Source organism: Lipotes vexillifer, unplaced genomic scaffold (assembly GCF_000442215.2).
Source record: "Lipotes vexillifer unplaced genomic scaffold, Lipotes_vexillifer_v1.1 scaffold1783, whole genome shotgun sequence".
Classification (NCBI taxonomy): Eukaryota; Metazoa; Chordata; class Mammalia; order Artiodactyla; family Lipotidae; genus Lipotes; species Lipotes vexillifer.
This window is the reverse complement of record NW_006777435.1, coordinates 284,658-301,015: the sequence shown is the minus strand read 5'-3', so window position 1 is coordinate 301,015 and position 16,358 is coordinate 284,658. Positions and strand designations below refer to the sequence as shown.

The 16,358-nt window shown below is 54.6% G+C and overlaps 1 protein-coding gene across 1 annotated transcript in view; it reads left to right on the top strand.

Annotated features, from left to right (window-relative positions):
• Positions 1-16,358, top strand: part of LOC103080005 (RIMS-binding protein 3C) — a 23,130-nt gene that overhangs the window by 1,891 nt on the left and 4,881 nt on the right. Inside the window, exons 2-4 of the mRNA XM_007451048.1 lie at positions 1-3,117; positions 9,763-9,902; positions 16,159-16,277. The exon at positions 1-3,117 is cut by the window's left edge and continues 20 nt beyond it. Coding sequence (XP_007451110.1) covers positions 1-3,117; positions 9,763-9,902; positions 16,159-16,277 — 3,376 coding nt within the window. The remainder of the gene's footprint in view (positions 3,118-9,762; positions 9,903-16,158; positions 16,278-16,358) is intronic.

The window sequence follows — 16,358 nt, the reverse complement described above, 5'->3', positions numbered from 1 at the left end:
GGCGGCGCTCCGAGAAGGCGCCTGGCTGGCGAAGGAGAACGCGCGGCTGCAGGCCCAGGCCGACTGGACGGGAAAGGTGGCGGCCGAGAACAAAGACGTGCGCGGGCAGCTGGGCCTCGCGTGCCGGGAGCGCAACGCCGCCGGCTTGCTGGCGGGGCAGCTGTTGCAGCAGGCGGCACGAGGGCAGGACAGGCAGCAACAGCTGCAGCACGACCAGCAGAAGGCCCTGTGTGATCTCCAGACGGCCTGGGAGGAGATGCGGGCACTGCAGTGTCAGCCTGGTCACCCTCCCCAGGAACCCCGCGAGGCCCCGCCAGCCCCGGAGTCCCAAGTGAGAAGCAGTGGAAGAACCAAGTTGCAGCTAAGGCCTGAGGACCAAGCATTGTCCCAGCCTAGCAGAGCCAAACAGGAGAAGAAGGAAGACTCCCTGCTGGAGAACCCAGTTGCCCTCAGGGAGGCAACCAGTGCCCCCAAAGTGCCAGACAGAGTCCCAAGCAGCCGACCTCTGGACTCCAGGCCCCAGGCCAAGAAAACCAGCTCCCAGTCGAACTCCTCCTCTGAGGTGGAGTCCATGTGGGTCCCTGCGCCATCCTGCCCTACTCTGGACGTGGACACAGCCAGCGAGGTGGAGGATCTAGAGCCCTATAGCGTGTCCTCGACCCTGGAAGTGGGGGGTTTGGAGGCCCCCACCACCCCCAAGCTCAAGGTCTTTCTGGCTCGGTATAGCTACAACCCATTTGAAGGGCCCAACAAGCACCCCGAGAGCGAGCTGCTGCTCACGGCTGGGGATTACGTGTATGTCTTTGGGGACATGGATGAGGACGGCTTCTACAAAGGGGAGCTTGAGGACGGCCAGCAGGGGCTGGTGCCGTCCAACCTGGTGGAGCAGATTTCAGACAGTGACATCCTGGGCTGCCTGCCCCAGGAGTTCCCTGACCTTGGCCCCACTCGACTCCCGGCTGGGCAGGGCAAAGCTTCGAAGGAAGACACTGGTCACAGCTTAGTACCTGGGAAAGCCCAGGGGACAGTGGACAGGGGGCCACACGCGACAACGGTGAGGGTGGGCTCCAAGACCGAGGTGGCAATAGAAATCTCAGATGCCAAGATGGAAGATGGCCGGCTGGGCTCTCAGCAGAGCATGGGCAAGCGGGGCTTCTCCAGACCTCTTCTGGGGACAAACAGTGTCTTTTGTGTGGCCCCTACGCAACTTTACCTGAAGAGTGTTGCAGCCACGTCGGCCGAGATCACCTGGGTTGGCAGCAGCCACCCCCACATGGTGTACCTGGATGACCTGGAGTGTGCCCTGACCCTAGCGGGCGTGAGCTGCTACACCTTCCACCACCTGCATCCCGGCATGAGGTACCAGGTGAGGGTGGAGGTGCACCCACCGTGGGACTCGCTGCTGGTGTGCTGGGAAACAATGTCCTCAACCATCACCTTCAACACACCCTTGGCGGGCCCCCCTGACCCTCCACTGGACGTGCTGGTGGAGCGCCACACCTCACCGGGCCTCCTGGTGGTCAGCTGGCTCCCCGTGACCATCGACTCAGCTGGGTCTTCCAACGGAGTTCAGGTCACCGGCTATGCTGTGTATGCCGATGGGCTCAAGGTGGCAGAGGTGGCCGATGCCACTGCTGGGAGCATCCTGTTGGAATTTTCCCAGCTCCAGCTGCCACCGATGTGCCAGAAGATCTCAGTGAGAACCATGTCGTTCTGTGGAGAATCCGTGGATTCAGTGCCGGCTCAGATCCCTCACAACTGCGTCACCTGTCTCCGATTGCCAGAGATGTCGCCCTTTAGCTGCACCTGTGGGGACCCGTCCACTGGCAGAATGACCTTCCCCATCTGCCCTCAGAGGCTGGTGCTGACTCCCCCGAGGGCCAAGGCCAGTCCCCACAGCCCCGGAAGGTGCGGGGAGCCCCGGGCCAAGTTTCTAGAAGCATTCCCTGAAGAACCCCCAAGGAGGCAGTCCCCGACGCCCAGACTGAGTTCAGACGGAGAATTTCCAAGTGCAGGGTCAGACAGCCAAGCCCAGAGGCCCACAGAGGCCCGGGAGCTCTCCAGAAAGGACCAGCTCTTCCAGAAGAGTCCCCGGAACCACAGGCCACCTCTGCCCCAGGGCCAGTCTCGGGGGGAAGAGAACCAGTACCGGCACGTGGACACCAGCCAAAGCCCTGCTGCAGGAGTCATCTGTCGGTCCCCTGAGTGTGGACCCAGCAAAGAGCCGTGTCAGGAGAAGGCTGCCCTTGAGAAGGTCCTCAGACAAAAGCAAAATGCCCCAGCATTCACCCCTCCCCAGCTGGGCACCAGCCAGCGATACGTGTCTGACTTCTGTGACATTCTGCAGGAGGAGGCAGGGCGCTTCGGTCTATGGGGCACAGAGGGGCGAGAGCAGAGGAAGGAGCTCAGGAGACAGAGCGGGCCAGGTCAGGCTCTGGGGGGCAAGAGAGAGGGCTGGTTCCAGGAGCCCAGCTTGGCGCTGTGTCCCGCTCCATCCAGCAGGGTCATCAGAATGTCCAGGGGTGGCGCCCCACCGCTGGGAACGAGGGTGGACCCTCCAGCCAAGGTCTTTGTGGCCCTCTCTGATTACATCCCCCTGGTGATGTCTGCCACCCCCGAGGCTGCAGAGGAGGAGCTGACCTTCCGGAAAGGGCAGTTGCTGAGAGTGTGGGGCTCTCAGGACACCCACGGCTTCTATCGTGGTGAACACGATGGGCAAGTGGGCAACATCCCCGGGCACCTGGTGGACAAGGTGGACACGGGCACGGAGTGGACTGGTGGGAGATGGCATTTGCTGGGGCAAGGGTACCTGCCCTCCATGGCCCACCTCGATGACTTTGGGGGGCTTGGAGGCCCCCAGGGCTCCTTCCCCCTGCCGCAGGGGAGCCCCAGAAGGCCCTCACTGTGGACTCCAAAGACCATGGTGGTGGCTCTGGACTATGACCCCAGGGATGGACCGGCAGGGGGCCTGGTGAAGGGCAAGATGTCACTGAGGGTGGGGGATGTGGTCACTGTCTATGGGCCTGCGGATGACAAGGGATTCTACTATGGGGAGTCGGGTGGCCACAGAGGCCTGGTCCCAGTCCACCTGCTGGATCACATGTCCCTCCAGGGAGAGTGAGTGCAGCTCCCCGCTGGGGTGGTGGCCTCTAGCCACCTGCGCCCCACATGCGGACCCACCACCAAGCCCTCCTCACTTTGTGCGCAGCGCCTGCTCCATGTACCAATGCTCGGAACACTCGGCCATCCCAGTCCTCCTGGCCTCAAGGGCAGCAGGGCTTAGGTCTGAATGGACCTGTTTCCAGAAGAAAGCAGAGCAAGTAGCCCCCGAGAGGCTGACAGGCTGGTAACCAGCAGGTTTTGGGAGAAGTGCCTTTTTCTGCTCCATCATCAGTACGCGTTTTCTTTAGGAGTTTAGCCTTACTCACCCATTGCCTTGTATGAAAGTCTCAAGAAAAGCCTGCCTCTTAAAATAAAAAGCCATCAGAATGTTATTTTTTCTATCTTTTGTTCAACTCCTCATTAAAATGTTCATAGAAAAAAGAAAAAGGATATTGTAGAAGTGAAAGCACAACAAGGAACCAAGCCCTCCTCTCCTTCCTCGCTGCAGACATGTTACCCTGGTTGGGGGGTGGGGGGGAGGGTGCGAACCCTTTAGGGAGGCTCAGGTCAGCGTCGGCTGGCAGGGCCGCAGAGGGTCCAGCGAAGAGCCAGGACTGAGAAGCAGGGACCCACAGGGTGTCCCTGCAGGCGGACTGTGTCCCTGGGGTCAGCGCATCCCAGCTGGGGGTCCCTCTCTGTATCTTTCCCCAGCGCTTCTCACTTCTGAGGGGCCTCCCTGGGAGGGTGTGTCCACATTCACCCCACTTGCAGAAGAGTCACTGAGACTCAGAGGGTCCCCTCGTCTCAGGTCACAGGGCTGCCGTGATACTCCCTCCCATGGTCCTCTGGGGGCTCCCACTCCAGAAGGTGGGGACCAAGGGTGGTCTTCATTCTTCTCTGCTTCTAGTTGATGCTCCACTTTTCCCCATGTCCCCACTGCTGTCAGAGAAAGGGCACCACCTTCCCTGGGGGCAGGGGGAACCGATTGGAAGCATCTGGCCAGAAGGATTGGAGCCAAGGGCAGGTTCTCTGGGAAGTTGGTGAATCGGGTCCAGAAGTTTCCACTGTGCTGTCCCCCGGGCTGAGGTGGGAACAGGGAGGGGCAGGCCCAGGGGATGCCTCAACCCAACCTGCCTTATCCTCAGAGAACACAGGAACCAGCGTGGAGACCACGTGGTGCATGCACATACTCACCACTTGTGAGCGGAAGCTTCAGGTCTCAGCCTGGAAGGAAACTGTCCACTGAGGGCCATGACCACCCCCTCTCCCGCACAACCACCTGGCTTTCCAGTGAGAAGGCTGGCACAGAGTCTCCTCAGCTGGCTGGAGGGGCAACCCAGACGGGGTCACAATTTCTTTTTTTTTTTAATTTGGATGAAACATACATACCATCAAATTTACCATCTTAACCATTTTTAAGTGTACGGTTCCGTAGTGCTAAGTACATTCACAGTGTTGTGCAACCCATCTCCAGAATGTCTTTTCATCTTGCAAAACTGAAACTCTACACCCATTACACGACAGCTTCCCACCCCCTCCCTCAGCCCCCGGTAACCTCTAATCTACTCTCTGTCTGTACGAATTTGACTACTCCAGGGAGGTCATGTAAGTGGACTTGCACAGTAAATTGTCTTTTGGTGTCTGGCTTATTTCACAGCATAATGTCCTCAAGTTTCATCCATGTTGTAGCAGGTGTCACAGTTTTGTTCTTCCTTAAGGCTGAATCATATTCCACTGTATGGATGGACCACATTTTGTTTATCTATTCATACATCGGGGTTGCTTCCACTTTTTTGGGCCCTTGTGAATCATGCTGCTGTGAACACGGGTGTGCAAACACCTCTCAGCTTTCACAATCTTTCAAATCATCAGATTTTTGTGAGCTCACAACCCAGAATAGAACCTGAGGCCCATGAGGAACAAGAAAGCTGTTTTTGCAAGAGAGAACTACCCAGCTCCTCCTGGGGCCTGGGCTCAGGTTGGAGGGCTCAGTGGGCTTCCCACAGTCTGAGGCGGGGCACAAGTATGGTCCCCACATACTGGAAGAGCAACGACAATTTAGCAAGAGGATAGAAACTTAATCCAGCACTTTCAAAATTAAACACAGTAGCTGTCATTTCATGGGAACCACAAATGTAACCCAAGGAGAATTATGCTAGCCATATTGTCCCATCAGTTTTTACTTAACCTCCTCTCCTGACCATTGGCCAGCATCTCTCACCTTTTTTCCGATAGCTGCAGAGTAGTCTGTGTCATGGCCAGGAAGTGGCACCCCACCCCTCCCTCCTGCCCCCACCCTGCCTGTTTTTCTCCGTTGCCCTTATCCACACCTGGTATGTCCCCTGTGGTTCTTCTACTGTCCGTGTTCCATCCCTGCAGTCACCCCACCCCAGCTGGAAGGTAAGCCCCACAAAGGCAGGGAGCTCTTTGGCTTGTTCATTGCCCGGCAGATAGCAGATCCTCAATAAATACGCTTTCTTTAGTTGCGGAGAGCAGGGGCTACTCTTCGTTGCAGTGAGCCGGCTTCTCATTGCAGTGGCTTCTCTTGCTGCGGAGCACGGGTTCCAGGTGCTCGGGCTTCAGTAGTTGTGGCCCTCGGGCTTAGTTGCTCTGCGGCGCGTGGGATCTTCCCGGACCAGGGCTCGAACCTGTGTCCCCTGCATTGGCAGGCAGATTCTTAACCACCGCGCCACCAGGGAAGCCCAGAGCTAGCAATTTTTGATCATCCTCTGTGTGTGGCTCCTGTGCAGGGCTCTGGGGGTTCACATCACGTACTGGGCCTCCCCACCCCCTGGAATAGAGTCAGACATGGACCCCGGGAAGCAAAGGAAGGCTGTAATTCTGATCGCGGGCACTGGGGCAGGTGAGGAGGGGGTCATCCTAGGCGGAGGGAACAGCAAAGGCCACGACTCATGGGAATAATGAGTGATTGGACATTTGGGGAAACTCAGGGAGCAGTGGCACGGGCTGGCGGGGAGGGGATGGGGACAGGTGCCCACCTGCTGGCGAGGGCCCCCTCTCCTGGGTTTCAAAGTCAGTCCCCGGGCGCTTTCTCACGCCGCCACCAGGGGGCAGCCTGCGCGCACCGAGGGCTGCTCCGCGGGGACCGCGCCCCTGGGTCAGGGCAGCAGGAAAAGTCTCTGACCCTGTAGGCTTGGGAATCAGGCCCCGCCCAGCCCTGTTCTCTCCCTGCCCTCTCCCCAGAGCACCCTGGGGGGTCCCCCATGTACCCACAGAAGCCATCCTTCCTCCATCCTTGGGGAGACTGGCCAACCCCAGTGTTCCCGAGGCCACAGGAAGTGTCAGTGAATGAGCAAAGAAACACAGGGCTTGGCAGGCTGGGGGAGGCCACTGAGCAGCCACCTGGGTCTGAACCCTAGCCTGCCAGTGGACAGCTGGGAGGCCTCTCTGAGCCTCAGTTTCCTCATCTGTGGCAGGGCTGGGGCAGGAGGGTTGATTTGAGCAGGTCATATGTACTGAGCACGTGGCCCAGAGTCAGGACCCAAAGGAAGACCAAAGAAGCTGGTGAGGGCACAGGTGATGGGGGTGTGGGTCGGGCGCAGGGCAGATGGTTCTGGGCCCACCTCTCTTCCTCCTGGGGCCCTGAGGTCCTGAAGGCTTTGAGCAGGGGCAGGGGGAGGCCACACAGGTGCAGCAAGGTGAGCAGCTGAAGAGCAGATGCCTGGCCTGGGCCCCTCCCGACTGACCAGACGACCCGGAGGCCCAAAGCCTGTCCAGGCCTGCCCAGGAGGGGATGGCCAGAGGGCAGAGGGAGCTATGGAGTGGGCAAACGGGCAGTATCCGGAGAGTCCGGAGAGTTCTGGAGCGAGGGTCACTGAGCCTGTCCTGGTGCCAGCCACTTCTGCCTGGGGGCCTCTGGCCAGGGCCCAGCACCTCACCAGCCCTCCTCCCAGTCATTTCTCATCAAGGACCTCATGTCCCATTCTCGCTCCCCACAATGTGGGTCTGATTTACCCCCCTTCACCGACAAGTAGACAAGAGCTGCACCCACAAACCAGCCTGAAGATGGCCGTGTGGCTCCTCCAGCCCTTCCGGAGGCTCACCTGCTGTGGGGAACCCCATCCTGCTGGGGGCCCCTGGGGCCAGCCCATCCGTCCCTCTCTTCCTCTCAGTGACTGCCCTCTGCCAATGTGCATATTCAAAACATAATGTTAGGGTGGGAGGGAGGGAGATGCAAGAGGGAAGAGATATGGGGATATATGTATATGTATAGCTGATTCACTTTGTTATAAAACAGAAACACACCATTGTAAAGCAATTATCCTCCAATAAAGGTGCTAAAAATAAAAAAAAGTTGATATCCAAAATGTCAATTCTGACTTCTCAAGAAAATATTAAATTATGTTCAGAATAATTAAAAAAACATAATGTTAACTGATCAATTCCAGAGTCCTTATATGAAATCTGTGTTCATAAGAGCAACACAGCACGGAGGTCACAACATAAAAAGCTCAGAGACACCTCCGAGGCCCATTTGAAGCTCATCTCACCTTTTGGTCAACACCCTGTCTCCCTGTCTCACCCCCTGGAGGTCAGATTTGGAAGCAGGGTTGGGGCTGGCGGGGAGTCAGGGCTTCCACCTAAGGCAGATCCCACTAGCCAACTCAGGTCTTGTGAAACCGACAATATCGCCAGGTGAGGCTGGCTCCAGATCCTGGGCACAGAGGGTTCCTGGGGCTGTGGTGACACCAGGGACACCCCAGCCAGTCCCACAGGAATGGACCCATGGCAGACCCCACCAGTCTGTCCCAGTTCCGTTGGCTGGGGGAGTCTGTCATGGGTCTGTTCTGGGACCCATGAATAGAAAGCCCTGGCCTCTGATACCTGGCTACAGGCCCCATTGTGCTCTGGGCCCTCAGGGAAATTCCCTTTCATCCTCCGGTAACCAACCACCTGATGCGCTGTGCCTGCTTGGCTGGACGTCCAGGACACTGACCTCAGCCTGAGGGACCCCATGGGCCACATCCCCTTGGTCAGGATGCTTTGGTCAGAGGGGGCTCACCTGGACGCTTGGACCCTCCTGCTCAGTTTCCTCTCTCCTAAAATGGGCCTTCCAGCTGCCTGGCCCCTTCAGCCAGCTCACTCCGGATGTCCTTCACAAGTGCCCTCCATTGCGTCTTGGGGCCATCTCCCCACACCTTCCCCATCCCACCTGCCCCCACTGGATTCGGCTGCCCCTCCCAGGTGCATGGACAGCCTCCAGGCACAGTCCCCATGGCCTGGAATTACTCATTAACTCTGCTGCTTCCCCTATCAGACTGGGTCCTCCTCGAGCCCTCCATGCAGGCATCCCGACCTGGCGACATGGCGTGGAGCAGACATCAAACTGGACGCCGCCTTAAGAAACGGTTGGCCTGGGGCTCCTGGTGGCTGCACTTCCCAATGAGAACTGGCCTGTATGGAGCCCTCACCATGTGCCTCAGCTTATGTATGCTCGAGGCCACCTTATCCAGGGGGTATAATTATTTCCCCTTTTTACAGATGGAGAAACTCAGGCTCAGAGATGGGAGGTCATTCATCAAGGTCGTTCAGCAAGTTGGTGGCAGATCAGGGGGTCTGAGCCCAGGTGTGTCCCTTTGCCCCTTGCCCTTATCTATCTGGAGGATTCCTTCCCCCAGCCTGGGGGCAGGGCCTGGGTCTAGGGAGGAGGCCAGAGGGAGGGATAGTCAGGAATTCAAATTGGTAGAGCTGGTGGGGGAGGGCGGGAGTGCCTGGGAGTGGCCAGCAGTTAGGGCTTGGGCAACAGGGCCCTCTGTGTGCGGGACGCTGGGGGAGGGGGGGCAGCAGGGCAGGTACAAACTCTGCTGAGTCAGAGACGCCCCAGGGTCTCCAGGGGGAGGCGTCTGGCAGGTGGCTCGGGCTGGGGCCAGTGAAGGCACCTCAGGGTGGTGGGCCAAGGGGTAGAATTGGGCTCTGAGGCCCCACCCCAGGATCATTGGGATTTAAGGAGAAAGAGGCCTCCGAGAGGGCAGGGGGCCACATTTTCCAGATGGAGGGAGTGGTCAGCCCCACAAGGTCAGGCAAGATAAGGGCTGTTGGGCCCAGCCTCCCTCGTGACTGTGACCAGAGCCTGCTGCCCCAGCCCAGGGGCTTCCTGGTGTCCAGGCCACGAGGGAGCTGGCCCCTCCCCTACTGCACAGGAAGCCCCACTAGGTCCTGGTGAGGGAGGAGGCTCCCCAAAGAAAACTGCAAAGCTGGAATTTGGAAATTCCAAGCGCTCCCCGCCCTGTGCAGCCTTGGTCCACCACCATCCCTCTGGTGACCCAGCAGAGCCCCCAGGACACTGCCCACAGCTGGGATTCAGGTGGGGCCTGCCTTCTCCACTCCTGCCCCCTCCTCCTTCTGTCCACCTCTTCCCCCTCCTCAGTTGGAGGCTCTGCTGGGCTTCTGCCTGGCCACCCAAGCCAAGTGAGTAGACACTGCTATCAGCACCATTTCACAGGTGGGAAAACTAAGGCTGATGGATATCAGTTCTAGGGCAGCCAGCTGATCAGTGGCATGGCCAGGATTTGGATCCTGGTCCAACTGCCTCCCCATGGGCTTCCCCCAGAAACAGACCTGCCAACCTTGGTCTATACCCTCCCCAACTCAGAGTGACAACAGGGCCCCCTCCTTCATCCGTCCATTCCCCTGGGCCAGGTACAGGGGCCGCAGCTTCCTGCAGACAGACCCCACAACAGACCCTGCCAGTCTAATGGTGGAGGCAACCAGGAAACTGAAGAGCAAGGTGGGGGGTGATCAGGAGCGGGAGGCCCAGGCCTGCGGGAGTTTGCAAGCAAGTAGGGGGCAGGCAAAGCTTCCCAAGAAAGGGAGGCTTCACTGAGATTTTTTTTCTTTAATTCCTGATTATTTTTCTTTCTTTCTTTTTTTTAAAAATTTTTTTTGGCCGTGCCATGCAGCATGTGGGATCTTAGTTCCCCAGCCAGGGATCGAACCCACACCCACTGCAGTGGAAGCTCAGAGTCTTAACCATTGGGCCACCGGGGAATTCCCTATTTTTCTAAAAAATAAAAATAATACATAGATGTGATGTAACAATTCCAACAATACAGGAGCACCTTGAGTTAAATGTGAAGACTCACTCCCCACCCCTCCGCATCGCCTCCTCCCATGGGTCTCTTGCCCTGGCTTTCTTTAGGAATTTAACAACCACATATAGGAATGGAAACACATATATAATTTCTGAAAACCAGAAATGTGATTACATCGTCCACACTGTCCTGGATCTTGCTTCTCCCACTTAGAAGAATGTCTCGGCCGACATAACAGTAAACCGTTCACCCCTCCTGGCCTGTCTGCCTAGGGACAGTGCCACACCTTCAGCTGAGCTCCAGGACTGTTCTTGCCTCCCCTGGGTGATCGGTGGACTGGGCTCCTCTGCACGCCTCCCACACAAATCTGTTCAAGACCCTGGAAGCTGGCCCGGGCTGGCGATGCTCCCCACCTCTTGACTCTCATCATGCCTCCACAGTTCCCTGTGCTTGGCACCTGCCCTGCCAGCCTCCCCTGGGTGCCTCAAAAAGCCTTCTCTCCCTTCAGGAGTTTGTACCTGCTGCTCCCCTGCCTGGCCTCACCCTGCCTCCCACCCAAAGTTTGGCCTTTGGGTCTCAGCTATTAATTCACATGTGAACCAAATTACTACTGATCACAGTCCTAGGCACCTGGCTGCAGCAGTGAACCGTGGATGATCAATAGAGTCATCACGGATGGTGCAGGGATGGAGAGGGAAACAGGGAGTGAGGATAGAGTGAAAAACGGCCGGGCCTGGAGAGGTGCTGGAGCTGATGATGCTGAGGAATGGTGTGCCAGACAGAGGGCACCATATGGCCCTGCCAGCCAGGGCAGGACCTCTTGAAGCAGCCTGCACTGCTCCCAGTCCTAGCCAACCCTGCTGTGAGCATTCTCTCATCTCCCGCCTTGACCTTGGTCCGCTGGGCCCCCCGTGTGCTGTTCACTAGCCTGTGCCCACCTCCTTCCTCCTCAGTGTCGGCAACTGTGGCTTGAATGACCATCAGGGGTTGTGGCCTCTTTTGGGCTCAGGGTGCCTGGCTCTGCCTGGGGCTGTGGGATTACAAAGTGAGGGGAGGGGGCTAGTGAGGGAAGGGCCCTGTCACAAGGCAGGGCCTTAACTGGAGAGAATGTGCACGTTAGGGGACTTTCTTCAGATGCTGGCTGTTTCAAGAGGCTGCACCGAGCTCTTGCCTGTCGGGGGGCCTGGGTCAAGCTCCGCTGTGTAACCTTGGGCAGGTGACCTTAACCTCTTTGAGCCTCAGTTTTCTCATCTATAAAATGGGGTAGTAACACCCCCCTCTCAGAGGTGGTGTTGAAGAGTAGCAAGCCCACATGTGTGAAGTGCTTGCCTGTCCCTAGAGTGAGGAACCAACGTTGGCAGCCAATATCAGCAGCTCAAATTCGGGTGGGGCTGCTGCCCTTGCAAGAGAAATTCTGCTTCGCCGTTGGGCGGCCTGAACGCCAAGTTGCTGCAGTGCCACTCTCTCCCCTGTGCATACCATGTGCCATGCAACCCTTGTGACAAGGAATGAATGAAGCCCACAGGGCTTGGGAAGCAGCAGGTGGGGTACATTGCTGCAGGAGGGAAGCGGGGTTGGGAGAAAACTCATTCACTCATTCCTTTGACTTTTTATTGAGCGCCTGTTTTTTTTTTGTTTTTTGTTTTTAATTTTTTGGCCATGTTGCACAGTATGTGGGATCTTAGTACCCCGACCAGGGATTGAGGCTGCTCCCCCTGCAGTGGAAGCATGGAGTCTTAACCACTCGACCACCACCGGGGAAGTCCCTGAGCACCTGTTTGATGTCAGGCTTGAGCAGGGCTGGTACTGGGTCTACAAGAAGCAACAAGTCTTCCTGCCCTCAAGGCACCTGTCCAGCAGCAGCAGCAGCAGGGCTGGATCGGGATGAATAGCCTGGGATTGGGGAGGGGGGACTTCCTGAAGGAGATGACATCTGAGCTGGGTAGGAGTTCTCCAGGCAGAGGTGGGGAGGAGGAAGAAGGGTGGCCCAGGCAGCAGGAGCCCTGGGTGCCAATGCCCAGAGGTGGGAGGAGAAATCACAGCACGTACAAGGAACAGAGTTTTCTGCTACGGGTTGGGGCCGGGGTGGGGGTGGGGCGGTGGGGGGGAGGAGAGGTGAGATGTGATATTGTATGGGACACATTTATACTAAAATATTATTAGTTGTTTATCTGAAATGCAAATTTTAACTGGGCATCCTGTATTTTTTTATTTGTTATATCTTGCTGTCATGTTAAGAAGCAGTTTACCCTTTTGGGATATTTTGTGTGTTTTTCTTCCTTCCTTCCTTCCTTCCTTCCGTCCTTTCTTTCTTTCTTTCTTCCGTTTTTATTGAGATGAGATGATGGTAAAAGTAGATCAGGGGGAGGGATAAAACAGGAATTTGGGAGGAACAGATACACACTACCATACAGAAAATAGATAACAAGGACCTACTGTATAGCACAGGGAACTCTGATATTTTGTAATAACCTATATGGGAAAAGAACTTGAGAAAGAATACATGTATATATTCGTATACATATATATTGTAACTGAATTACTTTGCTGTACACCTGAAACTAACACAACATTGTAAATTAGCTATATTTCAATTAAAAAAAAATAAGTAGCAGATCAGCTCTCCTGCCTGGCTTGAGCCATCCTACACCAACATAGCGACATAGCAATCCTAGTTACTTTACCCAGGACTTGCCAGAGCCTGACTCGACTCTACCTGCCCAGCTTCATCTCACTGAATCCTCCCAGGAGCCCCAGGGGCAGGTGCCATTATTATTCCCAGATGACTGATGGGGGAAGATGATCAGAGAGGTTAGGTCCTGTACTAGACACACAGAATCCAGAGGGAGTTGGGACAAAAAAACACACCTCATTCTCACTGGTTCTCCCATCCCTGCCACTATGTGGTTTTTATATTTCCACGTTACTTTCCACCCAGATATAGTTTTACGGGGTTGCTGTTAGTGAAAACAAAATTTTGAAATCTGCTATTTTCACTTAATATTATATCAAAACTTCCCAAGTTTTTTTTTTTTAATATTTATTTACTTATTTTATTATTTATTTTGGCTGCTCTGGGTCTTAGTTGCAGCATGTGGGCTTCTTAGTTGTGGCATGCATGCGGGATCTAGTTCCCCCACCAGGGATCGAACCCAAGGCCTCTGTATTGGGAGCAGAGAGTCTTACCCACTGGACCACCAGGAAAGTCCCACACCACTCCCAACTTTTTAAGTGTGTCTATGTAATGATATTGCACTAGAAGCAGAAGCGTAACCATGCTTGGATTTTATGAAGTGCTTGACAGGAAGTGGGCTTGGGGGTGGCCCCTGGAGGTGGGGACACCCTGCAAGGCTACCCAGTAACCAGGACAGAGATGGTGAGAGTCTAGCTCACTGTGATTTAGAAATCTGCCCCCCATCCCAGACATCTTTTTTCCTGGCTTTAAAAAATATGTACTACGTATGCAGAATTTAGAATGTTTTGGAAAGTTAAAGAACCAGGAAAAATAAAACCTCACGCTCAGGATCTGAATTGCTACATCATTTTGAGTAAGTATACCTGCAGGACCTATTCAAGTTGAAAACACCCACATATCACTAAACCCATAGATTCTACTTCTAGAAAACTATTCTACAGTAGGATCTTTTTTGGTAAGATGTGAAGAGACACATGTTGACATCAGAATAGGAAGTGTAGATGCACAGCTGTTAATGTTACTTCAGAGCACAGACTGGAGGAAGGAGAATTAGTAACTTTTAAAACATGTAGGGACTTCCCTGGTGGCTCAGTGGTTAAGAATCCGCCTGCCAATGCAGGAGACACGGGTTCGAGCCCTGGTCCGGGAAGATCCCACATGCCGCAGAGCAACTAAGCCCATGAACCACAACTACTGAGCCTGTGCTCTAGAGCCTGAGAGCCACAACTACTGAGCCTTCATGCCACAACTACTGAGGCCCGTGCGCCTAGAGCCCGTGCTCTGCAACAAGAGAAGCCACGGCAATGAAAAGCCCGCGCACCTCAACAAAGAGTAGCCCCCACTGTCCACAACTAGAGAAAGCCCGCGCACAGCAACAAAGACCCAACACAGCCATAAATAAGTAAATAAATTTATATTTAAAAAACACACACTAAAATATATCCATGTATTAAAAAAAAATCCCAAACCCTAGGAAGAACCTCTGTAAATATTTTGATGTATTTTCTTCATTTGCTTTTCCACGGATCAATATTTTGCATGCATCAGGTACATACAATTTTGTAGTTTGCTTCTTTCTTTTTTTTTTTTTGCTTCATATCATTTGCATGCTTCCAAATTGTAAAATGGTATTTATAAATATCATTCGTAGTGACTGTTTACCATTCTATCACGTGGACCATTTAACCAATCCCTTATTGTCATTTACTTTGTGTATGATTTTGCCATTATTATAAATGACACTTTAAAAATATGATCATACATTAATTTAAAAAATATTTTATTGAAATATAGTTGATTTATAGGGTGTTAGTTTCAGGTGTACAGCAAAGTGATTCAGTTATATACATATATATATATAAATATATATATATTCTTTTTTTACATTCTCTTCCATTATAGGTTATTACAAGATATTGAGAATCATTACTCATACATTTTCAAGTGCAAGTGAAACGAGTGACCAGTGAGTACCTGTAAGTCTCAGGTGTGCTCCTGGCACCGGGGTTCCAAATTCAAGTTTACAGTTGGTTAGAGAGACGGACCATCAAGCATACAGTCTACAAATGCAGTTAATTTCCTTAAAACAAAATCCCAGAGAGAAATTACTGGTCCAAGGGGGTATGATCATTTTAAAAGATTTTTATTTTTGGCTCTTACGGCCAAATTCATGTTCATGAATTTTGAGGTAATTTATATGCTTCCAGTAGTATAGGAGAGTGATTACCCACCAGACCCCTGACTGTTTGAAGGTTATCATTTGAAACTGATTTCCAATTTGTTAAAAAAGCAAAGAAAAAAGTTTTAATTTGCATGTCTTTGGTTAGTCGGGCGTTGACAGCTTTTCAGTAGTTTCTTCAAATAGTCCTCCACTGAGCTCCATTCCAGGGATGTTTCTTTGCTTCTTCACTGATGTTTGATACTTCCTTTTTCATCACGTTCTTACCATTTCTGGGATCTGTTTGTAGGCTTTCTGTTTCTGGGTCAGATTGCCCTGAGTTGAGTACAGTAGCTTCACAGTTTGTTTTAATACGTTAGGGCAAGTCCACCATTGTTCCTTTTTCTGTTTCCAAGGAGGGAAATAATAGCTGTTTGGGGTTATTTACTCTTCCAGCTGAAGTGAGAATTTTGTTAAGTCTCAGAACCGTCCTGCTAGGGTTGCATTAAAAATACACCTTTAGGGCTTCCCTGGTGGCGCAGTGGTTGACAGTCCGCCTGCCGATGCAGGGGACGCGGGTTCGTGCCCCAGTCCGGGAAGATCCCACATGCTGCGGAGCGGCTGGGCCCGTGAGCCATGGCCGCTGAGCCTGCGCGTCCGGAGCCTGTGCTCCGCAACGGGAGAGGCCACAACGGTGAGAGGGCCGCGTACCGAAAAAAAAAAAAAAGTACACGTTTATTTGGAAGAACGAGGCCACAGTCAGCCTTACTGGGGAGTCTCGATTCCAGTCTTGACTGGTAAATCTGGGCCCCTCACAGCCTTTAGCTGGCTCGTCCTATTATTTGGTGTCCAAAGTGGGGAGAGGTTCATCAAGTGACTCCTAGAGCAGCGTCGCGGCCCCCGGCGCGCTGCAGCCCCTCCGAACAGCCTGGGTCCGGCCGGCCTGGGGGCATCGCTTGACCCCGGGGGCCTGCGAGGGGCTGCGGCCACCGGAAGGGGCTGGCTGAGCTCGGCGAGTGGCAACCTCCGCGCCCTCGGAGCAGATAGGGCCGGCGGGGCTGCGCGGGGCCGCGGGCAGTGGGCCGGGCCGGGGGGCTTCCTTCTCCGGACCCGGAGGCCCAGGACCCCAGACCGGACCACGCCTTCTGCAGCCCGCGGCTGCGAGGTGACGCTGGCCGCCCGCGGGGGCACGGAGCGGGACTGCCAGGGGTCAGAGTCAGGCTCAAGAGGTGTAGGCTCTGAGTGTGGGGGCCGAGCCCCCATCCGAGGGGTGCGGTCCGGTGTTCCGGGGCTGAGGTCGCGTCGCCAGCCCCGCACCCGCGGTCGGCCCGCCACACGCCAGGGTCGGGGT